At 42.8% G+C, this 19,442-nt stretch overlaps 1 protein-coding gene and 1 pseudogene across 2 annotated transcripts in view; one reads left to right on the forward strand and one right to left on the reverse strand.

The window, feature by feature from the left end:
- The first annotated feature begins 3,878 nt into the window (after nt 1-3,878).
- The window catches only part of MALT1 (MALT1 paracaspase), a 59,720-nt gene continuing 44,156 nt past the window's right edge, over nt 3,879-19,442 (forward strand). For both annotated transcript variants that reach the window (XM_060029137.1, XM_060029138.1), the window contains exons 1-2: nt 3,879-4,272; nt 13,818-13,984. In XM_060029137.1, the coding sequence (XP_059885120.1) occupies nt 3,998-4,272; nt 13,818-13,984 (442 nt within the window). In that variant the 5' untranslated portion in view covers nt 3,879-3,997. The remainder of the gene's footprint in view (nt 4,273-13,817; nt 13,985-19,442) is intronic.
- LOC132436314 (histone H3-like centromeric protein A pseudogene) lies at nt 11,248-12,716 on the reverse strand (annotated as a pseudogene).

Genomic DNA, 19,442 nt, shown 5'->3' on the forward strand with positions numbered 1-19,442 from the left:
GTTGCCAAAACTTAGACACAACCCAGATGTCCTTCAGTAGGTGAATGGCTAAACAAACTGTGGTACATCCAGACAATAGAATATTATTTAGCACTAAAAAGAAATGAGCTATCAAGCTATGAAAAGACATGGAGGAATCTTAGATGCGTATTATTAAGTGAAAGAAGCCAATCTGAAAAGGCTGTATGATTCCACTTATATCACTTTCTGAAAAGGGTCAAAATATGGAGACGATAAAAAGACCAGTGACTGAAAAGGATTGGGGGGGAGCAGAGATGAATAGGCAGAGTACAGAGGATTTTTAGGACAGTGAAAATACTCTGTATGATACCTTAATGGTGGATACATATCATTATACATTTGTCTAAACCCACAGAACGTACAACACCAGGATGACCCCTAATGTAAATTATGGACTTAAGGTGATTATTACGTATCCGTGTAGGTTCATCAGTTGTAACAAATGTACCACTCTGGTGGTGGATATTGATAATGGGGGAGGCTGTAAGTAGGTGAGAGCAGAGGGTACATGAGATATCTCTGTACCTTCCCCTCAATTTTGCTGTGAACCTAAAACAACGCTAGAAAAAATACAGGCTTAATAAAAACAAAACTAAATGAAAATCATCCCTTAACAGTATTTGGCACAGAGCCTGGCACAAGGTAGGAATCCAATTAATATTTGTGAATGAATGAGACAAGTAAATGTAATCTCTGCCCTGGATGATTCATCATGAAGGAAGGGTATGGAATATTAATGCAATGCTTAGCTGTTATTCCCAAGTTGAAATTGAAATGGGAAAATCCCCCCAATCCTTTGAGAGATGGCGGCAAGAAGGGGCAGCAAGGAAAGTGGAGAACCTTGTGTCAGAAAGTGGCTTGCGTGGACTCAACACAGAGGCTGAGTCGGAGGTCACAAAGGGTGATGAGCATGGAATAAGGTGGGAGACAAGGAATGTCATTTAAGTCACAGGACTCCTGTTTCCTTTCCCTCTGTTGTATACAGATCCCAGGACCTCTGGGTATTCTCCTGCACTGGGCCTTTGAAAATCTGTCCAGATATAAAATAATGGCATTCTGGCATTTTTGGTTAGAGTACCAACTCTAGTCAAAACACGTAAAGGAAAAAAGAGCTATGGGTCAGATTCCAGATGTGTGAGTGTTTTAAAGATGACATCAATGGATTTCTATAGAATGAAACCACAGGCTTCCTGCAAATCGTCTGGATTCACAAAGCCCTATGTCACTTTCAACTAAGGAGGAAGAACTCCCAAGTATATTATCCGTAGACATGCATGAACTTTCAAGGGGCATTTAAAAGTCAGATCTCCACTCTGTTTTTCTCCTATCTTTATAGAAATGTAATGGCTGATATAGAAAAGGTACGTGACTTACTGTTTATTTTTTTAATATTTTAATTTTACTGGAGCATAGTTGATTTACAATGTTGAATTACTGTTTATTATGTTTTTCCAAAATTAACCTGGCAACTTTGAGAGTACTAATAAACTCTGCACCTACTTCTCCCAGACACTTTCTATGTGTACATATAGAAATTATCTCTCAATTAATTCTCATAACAATCATTTGAAACAGGTACTATCATCTTCTACTCTTTACAGATGTGGAAACTGTAGGTGAGAGGTTAACTTGCCTAAAGTCACACCATTAATGACTGGCAGCATCAAAATTCAAATTCAGGGCTAACTCTAAAGGTCACATTCTTTCTACTGTACCATTAGCCCCCATAAGAGAACCACAGGAGTGAAATTACATTAAAAAATATTAACATTTGAGGGCTTCCCTGGTGGTGCAGTGGTTGAGAGTCCGCCTGCCGATGCAGGGGACACGGGTTCGTGCCCGGGTCCGGGAAGATCCCACATGCCGCGGAGCGGCTGGGCCCGTGAGCCATGGCCGCTGAGCCTGCGCGTCCGGAGCCTGTGCTCCGCAACGGGAGAGGTCACAACAGTGAGAGGCCCAGGTAACGCAAAAAAAAAAAAAAAAAAAAAAAAGTAAAAAAAAATATTAACATTTGATTGGGAGGAGAAAAAGACCAGTCATAAAACGTAATGTTAGTCCAAGGTAGAGGCTGGAGGGTGACGGGTGAGGTGAATGCATAGGATATAAAATTGCTAGGTGAAAAACAGGGCCCTGACTCGAGTGAAATGAGAGAGGCACTTGTCTTGAGGCAGAGAGGAGAAGCAGGGGAGGGGGTGGGAGGGCTCTGACATCATCATTACCCAGCTGAGCTGTACTGGCTAAGATGCACCTGGTCAAATTGGGAAGGATACTCACAGGGTAATGAATGAGCAGGCGCACAAGCAAAAACTTGTGTATAGTACACTTAGAAAAAAGTCCCTTGAATCTCAATTTTAACAGACTACAAGACTAGACTAACAAGGACCAGACCAATAAAGACCAGAAGACTTGATTTCCATACTTGGTACCTGAAGGTAATAGACTAATATTTGTTCACCGACTGAGGACAAAAGCAGAAGGCACTAGAAGTAATTGGAAAAGGTTTACCAAGGTCAAACCGAGTACGAAACAAGCATTTGCACTTGTAAGAATAATGCTGATAAGTTGGCATTTATTATCTACTACTTGCTAAGCAGAGCTAAGTGATTTACATACATCAACTCCTTTAATTCTGGTAACAACTCTATATATACTATATTTTCAGTCCCATTTTAATAGATGAGGCAGAGAATTAAGTAACTTATTCAAAGTCATAAAACTAGAACCCAGCAGATCTTCCTGGATCCAAAGTTTGTGCACTTAGCCATTATACCGCATTCTGAACTGTGAACTTACACTGGATTAAAAAAAATCACTGGATAGTGACTAACTGTGCTAGAATGTGGTGGAAGCTGTGTGGAGCTACCACCCTGAAAAAAGGTAGTGAGAATTTGGGTGTCCAAATTATTGCTACAGAAAATCCTGCTGTCCCGTGTGATGAAAAAGTTAATGCCACCAGAAACTGGACCAGGAAACCTTCTGTCTGGGGGCTACCTGGCTAGTCACACTTTATAAGTTACTTGCTCGCTTTTGTCCCAAACTATCCTCTAGTTTTCAATGGGGCAATGGCCTCGAATATCGCTAAGAGCGGGAGAGTGGGCTCAGGTGCGACTGCATTTGTTATTTCATCTAATCTGCATCCTTCCAGGGAAGGGCAACCTCTATAAATCTGTCTGCTGTGATTTATGAAGATTCTGGATGGCAGTCTGACTCGGAGGAAACCAGGTGATTCCTGCTAAAAACAATCATTTCCAAGATCGAATTAGGTTTAAATACACCATAGCCCAGTTTTGTTGTTGTTGTTAAAGTCTAGGCACAGATTTCAGGCAATTTCCACTGAGTATCTGGATCTCTAGCACCACTTCCCTTAGCAATGCCATACACATCTAATCCTAAAACGAGGAAGCCTCCGCTGAGGCTGCCCAACGCGGGTGCTGGTGGCGTCGCCGGGCACACGCAAGTCACTGAGTCAGCAGAGCGCGCCTCTGGAGGAGCGGACCCGCCGGCGATGGAAAGCCACGTGCTCCCCTCCTTGGCGTGAGGCAATCCTCCTCCCACAGCCTCGGGAAGCCCCGACGCCACAGGCTTCCTCGCCATAGTGGTGCCGCCCGACCGTAGTTCCTCCACCGCTTCCTCCTCCAGCTGCCACCACTCGACCCTTCCTGCTCAGCAACGACTCCACCTCCCACCCGGGCTTGAAGCGCGCGCCTCGCCGCGGCCCAGAAGAGGCGGCGCGAAGGGCGGGGGGAGGTGCGCGGCCGCGCGCACGCGCGCAGTGGGCAGCCCCGCCCCCGCCCGAGGCCCCGCCCCCGGAGCCGCTACCGCGGCCAGCGGGCCCGACTCACCCAGGCAAACCTGCCTCTGCGGGGCGGGAAGCGGCGCTTCCTCCTCCGAGCACGGTGCAGCGCCGTCCAATTAGTCCTTCCGCCCCTGCCTCCGCGGCGCCGCGACGAGCGAGGGGGCGAGCGGAAAGTGCGCGATGCGGCCGGCGGGAGCAGCGGCTGTCGCGGGGTCGCCGGCGCGGGACATGTCGCTGTGCGGGGAGCTGCTGCAGGCCCCGCCGCCCCTGGCGTCGCAGCCGCCGGCGGCCGCGCCCTCGGGGCCGCCGCTCCCCGCAGCAGCCGGCGTGACCCTCAACCGCCTTCCGGAGCCGCTGCTGCGGAGGCTCGGCCGGAGCTTGGACCGAGCGCCCGAGGGCCGGGGATGGAGGAGGCTGGCCGAGGTGGCAGGGAGTCGGGGGCGCCTCCGGCTCAGGTGCGGCACCGGGGCCCGGGGTGGGGTGGGGTGTAAGGGCGGGGCGGGGTCACGTGGGGGCGTACTTGGGCGGGGGGCGCGCGGGGAGAGTGAAGTGGGCGCGGGAGAGGGAGGGCGGACGCGGCGATGGGTGAGGTTGGAAAACAGCGGGGCCACTTGAGATGGTGCAGGGGCCGCTGGGGGTAAGGAGCGCGGAGGGAAGGAGGTGGGAGAACTTAAATAACCTTCCAGACAGAGAGCCTGAACCCAGGAAACTCCTGGGAATGCAGAGATTCGTGGTTGGACACCGGCAGTGCACACCCTTTTCCTACTCTCCTCCCCTTTAGCTGAAAGAGAGAAATCGAGGTTGACCAAAGAGAATATAAAGAAAGCTATCTGGAGACCATTACGTTAGGGCGGTAATTCCAAAAGATTAAAATACACAGACCTAGAAGACCTAAGGGACGTTAGGAAGGGGACGTGCAGGTAGATAATGAAGGTGAAGGGTTTGAGGTGCAGGAATTCATGAAGGTTTTAATGTAGATGTAGAGAGAGAAGGATAGTGGGAAAGAAAGAAACTAAACTCACCGTCTTCCTCCATCAAACCAACTTGCCAGGTTTTCTTCCTGATTTCACCATGAACATTAAACCATTTTCCTATTACCAGGCTTGGAACTGGGCTTAAGACTCTCAGGACTCCTTTACACTCTTACGAATTATTGAGAACCCCAGAGAGTTTTTGGGTTTTATTTATTTATTTATTTATTTTTGGCTATGTTGGGTCTTCGTTGTTGCACGCGGGCTTTCTCTAGTTGCGGCGAGCTGGGGCTACTCTTCGTTGTGGTGCGTGAGCTTCTCATTGTGGAGCACGGGCTCTAGGCACGCAGGCTTCAGTAGTTGTGGTGTGAGGGCTTCAGTAGTTGTGGCTCACGGGCTCTAGAGCGCAGACTCAGTAGTTGTGGCGCACGGGCTTAGTTGTGCCGCAGCATGTGGGATCTTCCTGGACCAGGGCTCGAACCCGTGCCCCCTGCGTAGGCAGGCGGATTCTTAACCACTGCGCTGCCAGGGAAACCGCCCCCCCCCCCCCGCCCGAGAGTTTTTAACGTGGGTTCTATATGTTACATACATACAACATATACTGATATTTACCATATTAGAAATTAAAATCAAGAATTTTTTAATATTTAAAGAGAACAATTCATTACATGTTAACAGAAATGACGTGTTTTTGTGGAAGAACAAACTTTTCCAAAACAAAAAATTTAGTTAGAAAAGTGGCATTGTTTTACATTTTGAAAATCTCTTTAATGTCTTGCCTTAATCCCAGAGAACCGGCATCTTTTATGTCCTTCTGCACTCAGTCTGTTGCACTGTCACAGGTCAGGTAACACTGGATATGCCAATGTCCATTCTTGAGAGAATGAATGAAAAAAATAAATAACATCTTAGTATTATTATGAAAAGTCATTTTGACCTTGGGCATCCTGTGAAAAGGGCCTCAGGAACTGCAGTAGGGCTTCCCAGACTACACTTAGAACCACTGCTCTAGATCACTGTTACGATTTGGGTCTGCCTTTGAACCCCTTAGCAGTTTTTTTAACTTCTCATATAACCAAACTTTGTCTTGTACTATAATTATTTGTACACGTCTTTATAAACTCCTCGAGAACAAGAAGATTTAAGATCCTATATGTTATGCATAGAACCTATCTTAGACACTCTATAAATAATTTTGAATTGAGAGGGGAACCATTCATTCAAAATTAAGTTTTTTGAGTGCCTGATCTTTGCAAATGTTTCAGAAGATAAAACGATGTCAGATATTTAGCTCCTACTTACAAGGGCTTATGCAGTAATAGACTGTTATTCTGAGACAATCACAAATAATATGTTAGAGGCTATGTTGGGTGTGAATAATAACAGTGGGTTTTTATCATTTATTAATCAGTTAATATATATAACAGACAATGTATTAAGTATTTAATTCTCACCACAACCTTGAGTTTCAAAGAGTTTGAGGTTAAACCAGAATAATGATGATTTGGGATCATTTGGCTGTTCAATGGAGTAATGATGTGAGGATGGAATCAAGAAGTGGTAAATTTGCAAAGTTGAGCAGATGGCATACTTTTTTCTTTCTTTCTTTCTTTTTTTCTTTTTAATTTTTTGCTACTCTGCACGGCACGTGGGGTCTTAGTTCCCCAACCAGGGATCGAACCCATGTTCCCTGCATTGGAAGCACAGAGTCTTAACCACTGGACTGCCAGGGAAGTACCCCCCCCCTTTTCTTTTTTTTTCTATTCTAGGAAGAATACATTGTGCTTTTGGCTGTGCAAAGAAAATCCAAGATACATACTATTATTCTAGGTCCATAGATTTCTGAATTTCTAGACTTACAATAACATAAACAGTTGTCTTCTTTGTGGGCAGGGGGCGGGGTCAGATTACCAGATCTGTGATTGGTTAATTTGTGAAATTAACTACTACTCTAGTTAGGGAAGGCTCTGGCCTTTCCTGAAGAAGGTTCTCCTGAAGTGAGCACTCCTATTTGGCCATGAAGGAGGGAGAACATCAGTAAGGCCCTGTCGCTGAAGAGGCATGGCTGATGGAATCTAAAAGTAGTGGATACCTGACATCAGGTGTTCAGTTTTCCTCCCTAAGCCTTCAGTTAAGTTTTGTTAAAGGCTATAGAATGGTATTAGCTTTGTTTGAGGAACTAATGGAAAAGTTTGAGACCACTTCTCTGGTGAAGGTAGTATGGAGAGAGGGCAGTTGCCCAGCAAGAGGAGACAAGCAACAAAGGGCATGAAGTTGTGGAAGCTGGGGATTTCAGGGTGGGAAGTTTACTGGGGACAGATGAGTTTGGCCAGCCTTCCAGGATGGTGAAAGTTAGCTCAGAGTAGGTTAGTTGTGCTGGGGAAAGTGGAGGCCACCCTGAAGGTTGGAGAACTGGAGAACATTAAGCTCACATACCTGTTGAGATCAGAAGAATTAAACTGACCTAACAAAAGGTTAGCCCTGGGAACTTGGAGGCTGGGGAGTGACAACTGAGGGGGCAAGGTAAGCTGGCGGTGCTTTTTCTATTTAAGACTAAAACAGTGATTTTAAAACGATTTCATACCGATGGCAAAAGAGCATCTACAATAGTAAAAGGTCCGAAAGGCATTTTTCTCTAGTGTCAAACACAGGAATTATAGTGAATCTAGTCCAAATGGATGACAGTTCCCACGAGGATGTGCAGTGCTTTCTGCAGAGTCGCTGGATTCACAGCCCTAAAATCCCAGAAGTTTGCCTATTCTGTTTCTTTTCACTTTTTTTCCTCACTCTATACGACTTTCCTCAGACTAGGTAAGAATTTAATAAATAAGCCACAGGAGTTCCTTCTGAACTGTCCCATCAGGGATAAGGAGTGTTTCCAGATGGCTATTGGTGATTCAGGATAAATCCTTACATATAGTTTAGTTTCCCAAAACATGAACATGTGGGAGTGCCCTAAACAAACTCAGCCCTAGTTCCATTCCAAACTGCCTGAATATTGAATGCCCTTTGCTGTCAGTGTAGATAAGCACAGGTTCTGAGTGTCTTGCCCAAGCAGTGTGAATTCTGCGGAGGCTTGGAACGTTCGAGCCCCAAAGATGACAGAACTTTCAGGAGGCTCTAATAGTGTGTAAATTCCATGAAGGAGGGAGCTTAGAGATGGGGCTTTGGGACCAGGGAAAACAGTCAGCCACTGCATACTTGCTGTGTAGAAGGTGCTCTTTTAGCTACGGAATCCTGCCCTTGAGCACTTTATGATAGGAAGGTTTCCTCCTGTCCCTACCTCTTCAGTCTCTACCTCTTCAACTTTGGATTTTTGGAATGCCCTAGGGCTTAGGCGTTGTATCTCTTTGTCTAGGCTCCCTCACTTAATCCCCACCTTGGCGTGATCCTTAAGTCCTCCTAGCTTTACACATACTTAGGTTGATTACTCTCAGTTCATATCTTCAGCCCATGTCTTTGCTTTGAACTCCTGGATTCATTCGTGTAGATCTCCTCTTGAATGACTAATAGACATCCTAAATGCAACACGTCCAAAACTTAACACGTCTTCCACCATAACCTCTTTCTCTTGCAGTCTTCTGCATTTCAGTGAAGGGCAACTACATCTGTCCAGGTGCTGAGGCCAGAAACTTCAGAGTCATTCCTGACTCCGCTTTTATATACCACATCCACTGCATCAGCAAATCCCTTCTGCCATACCTCCAGTATGTGTCTAGAATCCTACGTCCACTGCGACCACCCTGGTCCAGGCCACCATTATCTCTCACCTGCATTGTTCCAATGGCCGCCTAACTTCTCCGCCTCCTGCTTTGCTCCCATCCCAGTCTATTCTCAATATAGCAGTAAGAATCTTTTAAAACATTAAATCTGGTCTTATCCTCCCTGTGTTCAAAACCCTCCTATTGTTTCTCCATCTCAGAGTAAAAACACCAGTTAGCTACCAGTGAGCTCTTGGAACTGATATCCTGTTAGTGTCTCCCTCCCTCTCTCAGCTCTAGTCACACATGCTTTCTTGCCCTTCCTTGAAGACAGTAGGGCCTTTGGACTTGCTGTTTGCTCAACCTGAGATGTTTTCCACGGATGAACCACAAGACAGGCTCCTTTACCTCTTCAGGTGTTTGCTTAAAAGTCACCTTCTCACAAGAGAATGACAAATATCATATGATATTGCTTATATGTAGAATCTAAAAGAATGATACAAATGAAGTTATTTACAAAACAGAAATAGACTCACAGATGTAGAAAACAGACTTATGGTTACCAAAGGGGAAAGGAGGGAGCGATAAATTAGGAACTTGGGACTAAAATATACACACTACTGTATATAAAATAGGTAACCAACAAGGGCCTACTATATAGCAGAGGGAACTATACTCAATATCTTGTAATAACCTATAATGGAGGAGAATGTAAAAAAGGAATATATTTGTATATTTATGTATAATTGAATCACTTTGCTATACATTTGAAACTAGCACAGCATTGTAAATCAACTATATTTCAATAAAAATTTTAAAAATAAACAACATTGATTACATTTTTTTTAAAAAGGTCACCTTCTCAGTGAGGTCTTCTCTGATCACACTACTTAAAATCACCCTCTACATCTGCTCCAGCCTTACCTATCCCCCTGCTTTGCTTTGTTTTTCTCCAAAGCACTTAGGACAGTTGGATGGATGGATGCACAGGTCTCTGTGTGTGTATACATATCTGTCCCTCTCCTGTAGAAGAATCCAGGAGGATGGGCGATTTTGTTTGCAGCTAGAAAAATACCTAGAAAAAATGGTTGTCCTATTTTAGGTGATTAATAAGTAGTTGTTGAATTAATGAATAAGGATTCTGAAGTGTAAATGTACCAAGAGAAACAAAAGAATCTAAAAGCAGTGCCATGGTTTGTACCCTAAAAGGTGTATAATATCAATATGTTCTATTTGATTATACATTTTAAAAAGATAAATATAGGGGGTTTTTTTAAAGCAAAGTCTATTTGTTTCAGTAAGAAAGCAGTCTTTTTAATTAAATCAGAAATTTCAAATTAGAGCTGGTAGAAACCACTTCAAAGCACAGCCTGACAGGAATGTAGCTAAAAAAGGAAAGAAAGAAAAGTTGAGTATGTATAAACATCATCTTAGCTGAAAGTCGGTGCCCATGTGGAAAATCAGTAAAAGGAAAGAAGAGAGGGCACCTTGTTTTTCTCCAGTGCCTCTTGTATTGGAAGAGAAGTCGTTGTCTATTTCAATTTGATCTTTCTTCATTTGGTGGGGGGAAAGTAAAATTGTTTTTAGTTTTCTCCATATTAATATAAAGATTAAAGCACCGTTTGGTTGCATCTGACAAGACGGCATCTTAATTTCCTGTATCAGATCTTGATAACCTTTCTGAATCATAAAAAAAATAGCATACAGCATCCTTGTTTTTATAAATTTCATATTATAATTATTTGAAAAATGGGTAATCCTTATATTGTGTCTAATACCGGTCCCTTGGGTATTCCAGAGACTAGTAAAAGAAAATTGTACAAAATATTGTAGCAGCACCTTCTGCTTTTGTTTTTGCTACCATCGCAATCACCATTATTTCATAAAAGAAAGGACACTTTGACACTTTTAAAAATAGGAAAGATGATCTTAGGGTAAAAGACAGTCTTATTGTCCTTACCTTTATCAATTTGCCGTGGACTTCAGTTTGTGCTGCCAGAGTGTACAGCCCAGAATTGGGAACGGTTGATCTGTAATATGATTATTGACATTTAACAAGGATAGACTATTGAATATACAAATTTAGCTAGAATACCTAGAAAAGAATACCTAGTGACTGGAGGCTTTGGAGGACACTATCTGGTTACCAAAACAGTAATAACTCAAAAACAATTTTTTAAAAAATTATTTTATTTATTTATTTTTGGCTGCATTGGGTCTTTGTTGCGGTACGCAGGGGCTACTCTTCTTTGCGGTGCGCGGGCTTCTCATTGTGGTGGCTTCTCGTTGCGGAGCATGGGCTCTAGGCGTGTGGGCTTCAGTAGTTGTGGCACATGGGCTCAGTAGTTGTGGCTCGCAGGCTTTAGAGCACAGGCTCAGTAGTTGTGGCGCACAGGCTTAGTTGCTTCGCAGCACGTGGGATCTTCCTGGACCAGGGCTCGAACCCATGTCCCCTGCACTGGCAGGCGGATCCTCAACCACTGCGCCACCAGGGAAGTCTCTCAAAAACAGTTTTTGTTTGTTTGTTTGTTTGTTTTAGTCATAGATAGGTAAGCTTTATTCCAACGTCTACATAAAAATGAGTTGATGTCTTGATAACAGGAAACGGTTTTTCCAAAGGGTTAAAGTCTATCACACAACAGAACTTGGTCCTTTTCCCTTTAGTTTGTCTCTCAGTTCAGTTGGCTGATGCATCATTATTCGTGTCCGCCCTCACTAATCATTTTCACCACACACAATATCTAAAAGTCTTCGGGCGGTACTTCCCATTTCTCTGGAGATCTCTTAAGCTGTTTTCAGTTACAAGAGATGGGGAAGGTTTTTATCTGTTCTCACTCTACTCCACCGGAGCCAAAAACACATCCCTGAATTCTCTTGTTCAAATTGTGGCTGTTGGCAAAGCATTCAAATGAAGAACTTAATGCTAACGCACAAAGGACACAGTATAATCTCTGTATAATAGTGACTTCGCTTCAACCTTTTCTCATTAAAGAATTATTTTTATTATCTCTCCACAAGGGAGTTATAAAAAATACCTGTAAGAACATTGAAAAGGCTCTTAAAAGTCCTGGAATGAAAAATTCTGCAGTATAAATTACGATACATCGTCTATGACTTGCAAATAAGAATAAATTCTACAAGCTAGAATTTCTGAATGATTTTGATAGGAATTTACCAGAAGGAGCCAGAACATCAAACCTTAACGATTTCCTGTTTTCATCCCAATTGAGTTTTTGAAAAGCTGTATAATCTGTTGACAGGCACAATCCACACAGGAACTTGCTGCTGCCACTGATGATGAAATCAATCTGAAGGACAGAGATTTGTATGCTGGACGCGCCAGGCTCTTCCATGCAACTGGTTGAAGTGGTCTTCTCTTATTTTTTTCCCTTATGTTTTAAATAAAAGTAAATATACATATGGTAAAAAATTTAAATGGTACAGAAAGATCTAAAATAATCAGTAAATATCCTTTTCTCTCATAACCTAGAAAATCTGGTGTCTTCCAAATCATCAGGCGTATGAATAATTTGCAAAGCGAAGTCAAACTTGGAGTCTCTTCATCTGAAAATTATTCTCAGGACTTTTGGAATGTGTTGATTCTGTCATGTATTACCTCTGTTACAGAGGAAAGCCATGCAGTCTTATTCTTCTTAAAAAAAACCTAATTACAAAAGCAACACACACGCTCTGCTCAGAGACAGCAAGTCCAGGCAGCACCTTGTACTCCGTGGATCTGGCCCTAGTTACGGGTAGAGTCCCTGGTATCATCCAGAGTCATGGGCGGCAGGAGCTCAGCCGAGCCCTTCCTGATGCCTCGGATCCTCCTGGCCAGCGGCACATCCTTCGGGAACAGAGTGACACGGCCGGCATGTAAGGAGAGGAGATAGGCATCCTCAAAGAGACGAACTAGAAACGCTTCTGCTGCCTCTTGTAGGGCCAGCAGGGCCTGGGTTTCCCAATTGAAGTCCACACCACGAGTGAATTTAACACGTATTTCTCTTGCCAGGCGGCAGAAGGGGTTCTTCCTTTAACAACAGGTGTGTGCTCTTCTGAAGAGTTCGGATCTCCTTCAGAACCCGATGTCTCCGGCGAGCAAGTTGACGGGAGGAAGTGCCTAAGGATGGGCCCGGCCGGAGTGGGGTGGGGGGGGCGGGCGGCGGGAGCCGGGCTCGCGTCGCGCCTCCTTGGGGCTTCGGGCTTGCGGATCCGGCGGCGCGGGCCCATGGTTGGAGCTCGGGGTTGCGGACCGCGGCTCCTTCTCGGCCTTCCGGGTCCAGCGGCAGAGGCTGGCGTCCAGGGTCAAAAACAGTTTTTAAGGAAAAGCTAAAACAGTTTTAGAAATAAGCGAAATTAGCCTTAGTCTCCTTTTAATATTCCCATATTTTTATTGCATAATAAGAGCTAGCTTTTATTGAGTGCTTATTATTTGCCGCACACTGTGCTAAGTACTTTTTACATGGATTGTCTAATTTAATTCTAACAATACTGTGAGATAGAAGATTAGTATTGAAGTTATTTTGGTTGGATCCATTTTCTTCATGAAATAACCTACTTTATCACAGAATTATAAATCTTGGGTGACCATTATATAAATGCTGTGGCAGCCTTTTACTAAAACTGATCAAAATGAATGTGGACTAACAATATTTTAAGTCGTATGAAAGCTTGCTAACTAATCTTGGCTCTGCCGCAGCTGTGGTACCATTATGTTTGACCCCTTCCATCCAGGCTTCCAGGCATTTCAGTTATAAATAATTCATATGGGCAAGAAATTTTAGGTATTGAGGGATTTTAAAAAGATATATATATATATATATATATATATGATAGGGTGTCTACTTGCAAGGAGTACTGTTATCTAGTTGGGTAAAGAAGACATGCTTGTGAAAGAAAAGCTCATGATTTTAAGACAAAATTGTGTCGAAACATATAGAACAGGAGTCTGCAAACAACAGCCTGTGGGCCATATTGAGGCCACTGCCTGTTTTTGTATAGCTAAGAATGTTTTTTATATTTTAAAAATTATAAAACAAAACAAAAATCAAGAAAAGAATATGCAGCAGAGACTCTGTGGCCCGTATGAAGCCTAAAACATTTACTCTCTGGCACTTTACAGGAAAAGTTTGCCAACTTCTGCTATCCAAGATGAGCATCATTAGGAGACCGTGTCTAAAGGGACAGCAGCATTCGTAATGTAAACCGTTTTCCCCACCACGCAACAACTTGCTGTGTATTCTCTACAACACCCATGACGGGGCCAAACACATAGCAGGCAGGTCATAGTGAAGAAAATCTGTTGACTTGAATTAAATTTGTTGTTTGCAGTTGTCTAGACTTGGAGCAGTGTTGTCTTAAGGTCCTGGAGCCTGAAGGCAGCCCGAGCCTGTGTTTACTGAAGCTGCTGGGTGAGAAAGGCTGTACGGTCGTGGAGCTGAGCGACTTCCTGCAGACAATGGAGCACACTGAGGTCCTTCAGCTCCTCAACCCCCCAGGTACGTGCTTCCCGGGGGCACGTTCTCCAGGAGTTCATGGAGACAGACTCAGAGGAAAATATCTCATTTGACCAAATGAATTGTGTTAAGTATTTTTGAAACATGTGAACATATGGAGCCTCGTTTTCCCCCCCAGGTTGAGACTAAAGAACACATAAAAAGCAAATACAGTGTATAAACATTTGTTGGATTGTTTTCCAAAAAAACAGCTATAGAAGACATTTTGGGGACAATTGGAATAACTTGAGTGTAACCTGCATATTAGACATTAGGGAATCACCATGTGATGATGGTGCTGTACTTCTATAGAGGAATGTCTTTATTCCAAGGAAGTGCATGTGAAAGTGTTGAGGGGAAAGGTTTCTATAACTTATGTTAAAATAGTGCAGCCAAGAAAGTAAATACACACATTTATTTATGTATATGAATGAGAGAAAGTGTAACAAATGTTTATTGTTGAAGTTTTTTGCCAACATGGTGCTTTTGAAATGTTGAGTAACTCAACCACATGATTTTTTTTTTCCTGAATATACCAATATTGTGAGGTTGCTCACTTCCAAGGTCAGATTTGAGGAACAGGAAACAGTCCCACCTTTCCACAACTGTGGATGGAGTTGGTCAGTTACCATGACGTCAGCAGGAGGGACCATGTCATCCAAGTCACGTGATGGCAGCGGCGCTGCAGACCTTCTTTCTTGGGGGCTTGGGGAATTAGAGACACGTCTTGTAGTGATGTACTGACAAGTACACGTAGCAGAAACCCCAACTCAAGTTGGTGTAATAAAGGGAGCATGCTGGTTCCAACAGAAAAGTCTTGAAGCAGGTTGGGCTTCGAGAAAGGCAGGGGGCAGCCCTGTTTCCAAGGAGTTGGATTTTGTCTTTGCTCTTCCTTTCTTGTCATTGGCTTCCTCCCAAGGCTGACTTTCTACCTAGTCATGGGATGTCTACTAGCTGTTCCTTGCATTAATCTTCGTCTCAGCAAAAAGCGTAGGATTCCCTAATAAGCTAACTAATTTTGGCCACGTGCCTGTCCCTGTACCTGTCACCAGCCAGGGAGTTGGAATGTGCCAGTTCCCCTGGCTTAGAGCCAGGAGTGGAGTGGGTTCAGTTAGCTTTCCAGAAACCTCATGGATCGCCAAACAAAATTGGATGCTGGGCGTGTGAGGGGGAGCACCTGAAAAGTCTACTACAAATGGAAGGGACCCTGGATTGTGAGCCAGGAAATCTGGACTCTCAGGTTATCCCTGGCTCTACCAGGCCTAGTGTAGATGAGGAAGTAGGTCCTCTATAAACGCCTCTCTTGTGTTACCCACTGTATCTGATGCTTGACAAATGTTTCTCAGTGCCTCTTCATACAAGAGGCCTGGGATAATGCAGATCCCATCTAGATGCAATTGCTTTCTGTCACCAAACAGTAAATTATTTCTTCAGGTGACATTTATTAATTTTTGTATCCCCAGTGTCTCAAAAGTACCCAAGAGTTGTGGCAATTGAAATCTGCCAGTCTAGGGCACTCAGCCTCTAAGTTCTCAGACTTTATAGACTTACCGGGGCCTCTAAGGAACCTCTCTGGGAATTAACTATAACTTTAATATCTCATTACGTTTTTCAATAATTGCACTTAATTATTCCACCGTTGTTGCCAAGTCAATAAAATGAGAGTCAGTGTTCTCTACCTCTCAGACTTGGAGGAGCTGCTGAGATGATGCTGTGTTGAGTTGCATCTAGGTGACCACGGAGGCTGCACACACATCTCATGATCTGTGGTGTGATCACTGGCCTGAGATCAAAGGTTTCCAAGTTTTCACAGTTTCCCATGTATGAAACTGAGCTTAACTGAAATTGAGTCACATGTTTATTTGTGTGTAATGATGCACCTGGAATTTTTAGCAGTATTCTCTGTTTTGACGTGATAGGCCAGCAGCGAATACAGTGCCATCCTGATAAACATCAGTCATCTTCTTGGGAAAAATCTGTTTCTGCTCTTTGTGTTTCTCTCCAAATAGTAGGATCAGCGCTTCACCGTCAGTGTCCCCTGCGCAGATCGTTCCGATGTTGGGCCAACGGGCTTTTTCAGTTATCCCCTGGGACTCTTTCGTATTTGAGGGGAGAACAGGAAAAAGACAGCAGTTTCTACATGACCACTTATGCACTATTTCTGTGAAGTTTTATGTCATATTAGGCATATCGTATTCATTAGCTATATAGTATTCATTAGAAAGCAGTTGTTACTTGAATGTTAATTATTGATTTAAGAGGAAATATTTGGGGGTCTAATAAAACTCAGTAATTTACAATTAGCTTTCTACCTGAATCTTACTTGGATAATCTAAAACTTACTGTATTTACATACATTAGAATATAGAAATATAAGAATTTGAGAATAATTTTTATATTTCAATAAAGACATTGAGAATAAAAACTACTGTAATTATATTAAGAATGCAAGCTCTGATAGAATCAGCTAGATCTGGGATTTTGCTCATTCGATCAACATTACTGTATTCTAATACTTCTGCTATTCCAGGCATTGTGCTTGGTACTATGAATTAAAACAATACTTCCTGCATGTCCAAAATTCATCGTCTAGTAGGGGAGACAAACATGTAACTCATCACGTCCAGTACAATCCTAAAAACAAGTATATATTAAATCTCGTTTTTCCTTCTCAGTGTATTCCTGAATCTTGGTGAAAATAAAAGGAGGAATAATCTAACATTTTCTCTCTTTTTTTTTTTGGTAGCGCAGTTTCATAAGAAGACATTAGTTCTTATTCCACAAAGAGCCTGATGACTTTTATCTGATTGTCGTTATAGAGAGCTCTGGTTTTGGGTGACTAAGATGCTGTGAACCTCTGAACAGGTCTTTCAGGCCTAAATACAAGGAGAAGGGGAAACTTCAGATTTATTTTAGTCTGATTTTGTCATATTCCATCCCAGTTGTTTGTGGGATGACAGCCAGAGATGGCCATAGAAGATGGCTGTGGTACCAAGTTTCTTGGATGTCTTTGCTTTGGTGGCTCAGAGGTAGCTGGGGAGGGTTCCCCCATCTCTAACTGGAACACCTGCCTTGATCAGGAGCCAACTTCAGTGGTCCCTCATTTAGCATGAGGTCTAAGCCAAGGGTAACTCACCCCCAAATTCTTGTGCTCCATGGGCTCTGACACGTAATATATTTTTCAAAAGGTTGTGGTTTACTGTCTTCTGCTTTCCCTCCGATTGGGCTTTTCCATAGCACATGGGTTGGCCAGCTTGCCTCTCAGACTGGTCTTGCCTGCCCTTTGTTAGAGAAATGGCTTATAATTTTTATGGATGGATGGTGTCCATCTGCATTTTCCAGCTCTGACTCCTTGTTTCCCTACTTTTATTCCTTTGGTCATTTCAGTGGGAATTGAAGAGGGGCGGGGTGTTAAATGAAGTTGCTGAAATTGTTTTGAACCAGAGGTCTGTAATGATTTTTTTAGACCTTTATTTATTTTTTTATTTAAGGGTCAAAGACTCTGATCTCAAAGCAACCAAAATTGGCATCTGTAACCTTGGCAAATACAGATAAACTTAGATGTGCCATTTGAGATGTTTTTGTTTTGAGTGAAACCATTTGAGTGCTGACTAGTAGCCTCTATCGACTAGAGTCCTGCACATCACGAGATTGGTTGCCAAGGAAGCCGTGCTCTGACCTGGAATCGGCTAAGCAGAGGCTAGACAGTGGGGGATGTTTAGAGAGAATTAACACGTTACACGTGGCTTTCATTAGATGGATTCCCAAGGTTCTTTCTGCTCCAGTTCTGTGATGCTGCCATTTTATTTCATTCTTGTATGAAAGGAGCTTGGCTGCGCATACATTTCAGAAGTGCTGGCAGAGTCATGTGATTTCACTGACATCTTTTCCATTTTTCCCCACCCCTTTTTCATATCAATTCATCTTTCTTCTTTAATTCCTTGTACTATACTCATGTTTCTGGTACCAATTGTTTATTACTTTTATTGTCTCTAAGACAAGAGCAAAGATAGTTGAATATTATTCTTTCGTTTCCAGGATAGCTTTACTTCACATTTTATCTTCGCAATTCTGTGAAAGCCCAGAACAGTACTATTATGAACATTTAAATTTTATTTTATGTTTTATTTTACTTTTATTTTTTTAACATCTTTATTGGAGTATAATTGCTTTACAATGGTATGTTAGTTTCTGCTGTATAACAAAGTGAATCAGTTATATATATACATATATCCCCATATCTCCTCCCTCTTGCACCTCCCTCCCACTCTCTCTATCCCACCCCTCTAGGTGGTCACAAAGCACTGAGCTGATCTCCCTGTGCTATGCGGCTGCTTCCCTCTAGCTATCGATTTTACGTTTAGTAGTGTATATATGTCCATGCCACTCTCTCACTTTGTCACCACTTACCCTTCCCCCTCCCTGTGTCCTCAAGTCCATTCTCTACGTCTGAGTCTTTATTCCTGTCCTGCCCCTAGGTTTTTGGATTTTTTTTTTTTATTTAGCTTCCATATATATGTGTTAACATACGGTGTTTGTTTTTCTCTTTCTGACTTACTGCACTCTGTATGACAGACTCTAGGTCCATCCATCTCACTACAAATAACTCAATTTCGTTTCCTTTTATGGCTGAGTAATATTCCATTGTATATATGTGCCACATCTTCTTTATCCATTCATCTGTCGATGGACACTTAGGTTGCTTCCATGTCCTGTACATTTAAATTTTAAATGCGAGCACACATTTATGTGGAAAAAGAGATGACCAGAAGTTATCATTTGGCCAAAATCACAGTTGGTTATTGACAAAAGTAGTATCAGAATCCGGGTCTCCTGACCCTGACCTGAACTCAATGTCATTTCAATAATACTAGGAAGTTTCTGGATTGTTTGGGAGGCTTAGTTATGGATTACTACCTCAATTCTCTCTTTGACCCACAGACTTCCATTTTTTCCTTCTTGCCAAATTAAAAAGTACTCAACTACTAGATCTTACTTATAAGGGACTCATCTTGTTCCGTGAACAACAGAAATTCCTGAAAGCAAGATATTAAGAAGTGAAAAGAGGCAAAGATCGTATAAATGGGAATAAAATGAAAGAAGAAGAGAGCTAGAAAGAGAGTGGTGGTGAGGGCTGGAAGGATGGGTTTCCACGCCAAGGTGTTAAAGGGAGTTGTCGATGATGTAGAAGGATGAGGGGTGTGATGTAGGAGACCAGGTTTAGCCACAGTAGATGCAAATGTAAATTGACCTGTAAGAGGAAAGTACACAGCCAGTACACTGGTTGTGTAATGAGGGGAAGTTGTTAGAGGAAGAGGAATGGTATTTATTCTGGGACTCTCTGGGGTGCTTTTCAGTAATAGTTTTGAAATGTTCAAAATAACGTTGAGGGAGAGTTTTAGATGGAAGATGATAGAAAATGTTTTTTGGTTCATGGCCTCTGAAAATGGATGCGCTGTGA

This window comes from Delphinus delphis, chromosome 13, assembly GCF_949987515.2.
Source record: "Delphinus delphis chromosome 13, mDelDel1.2, whole genome shotgun sequence".
Taxonomy (NCBI): domain Eukaryota; kingdom Metazoa; phylum Chordata; class Mammalia; order Artiodactyla; family Delphinidae; genus Delphinus; species Delphinus delphis.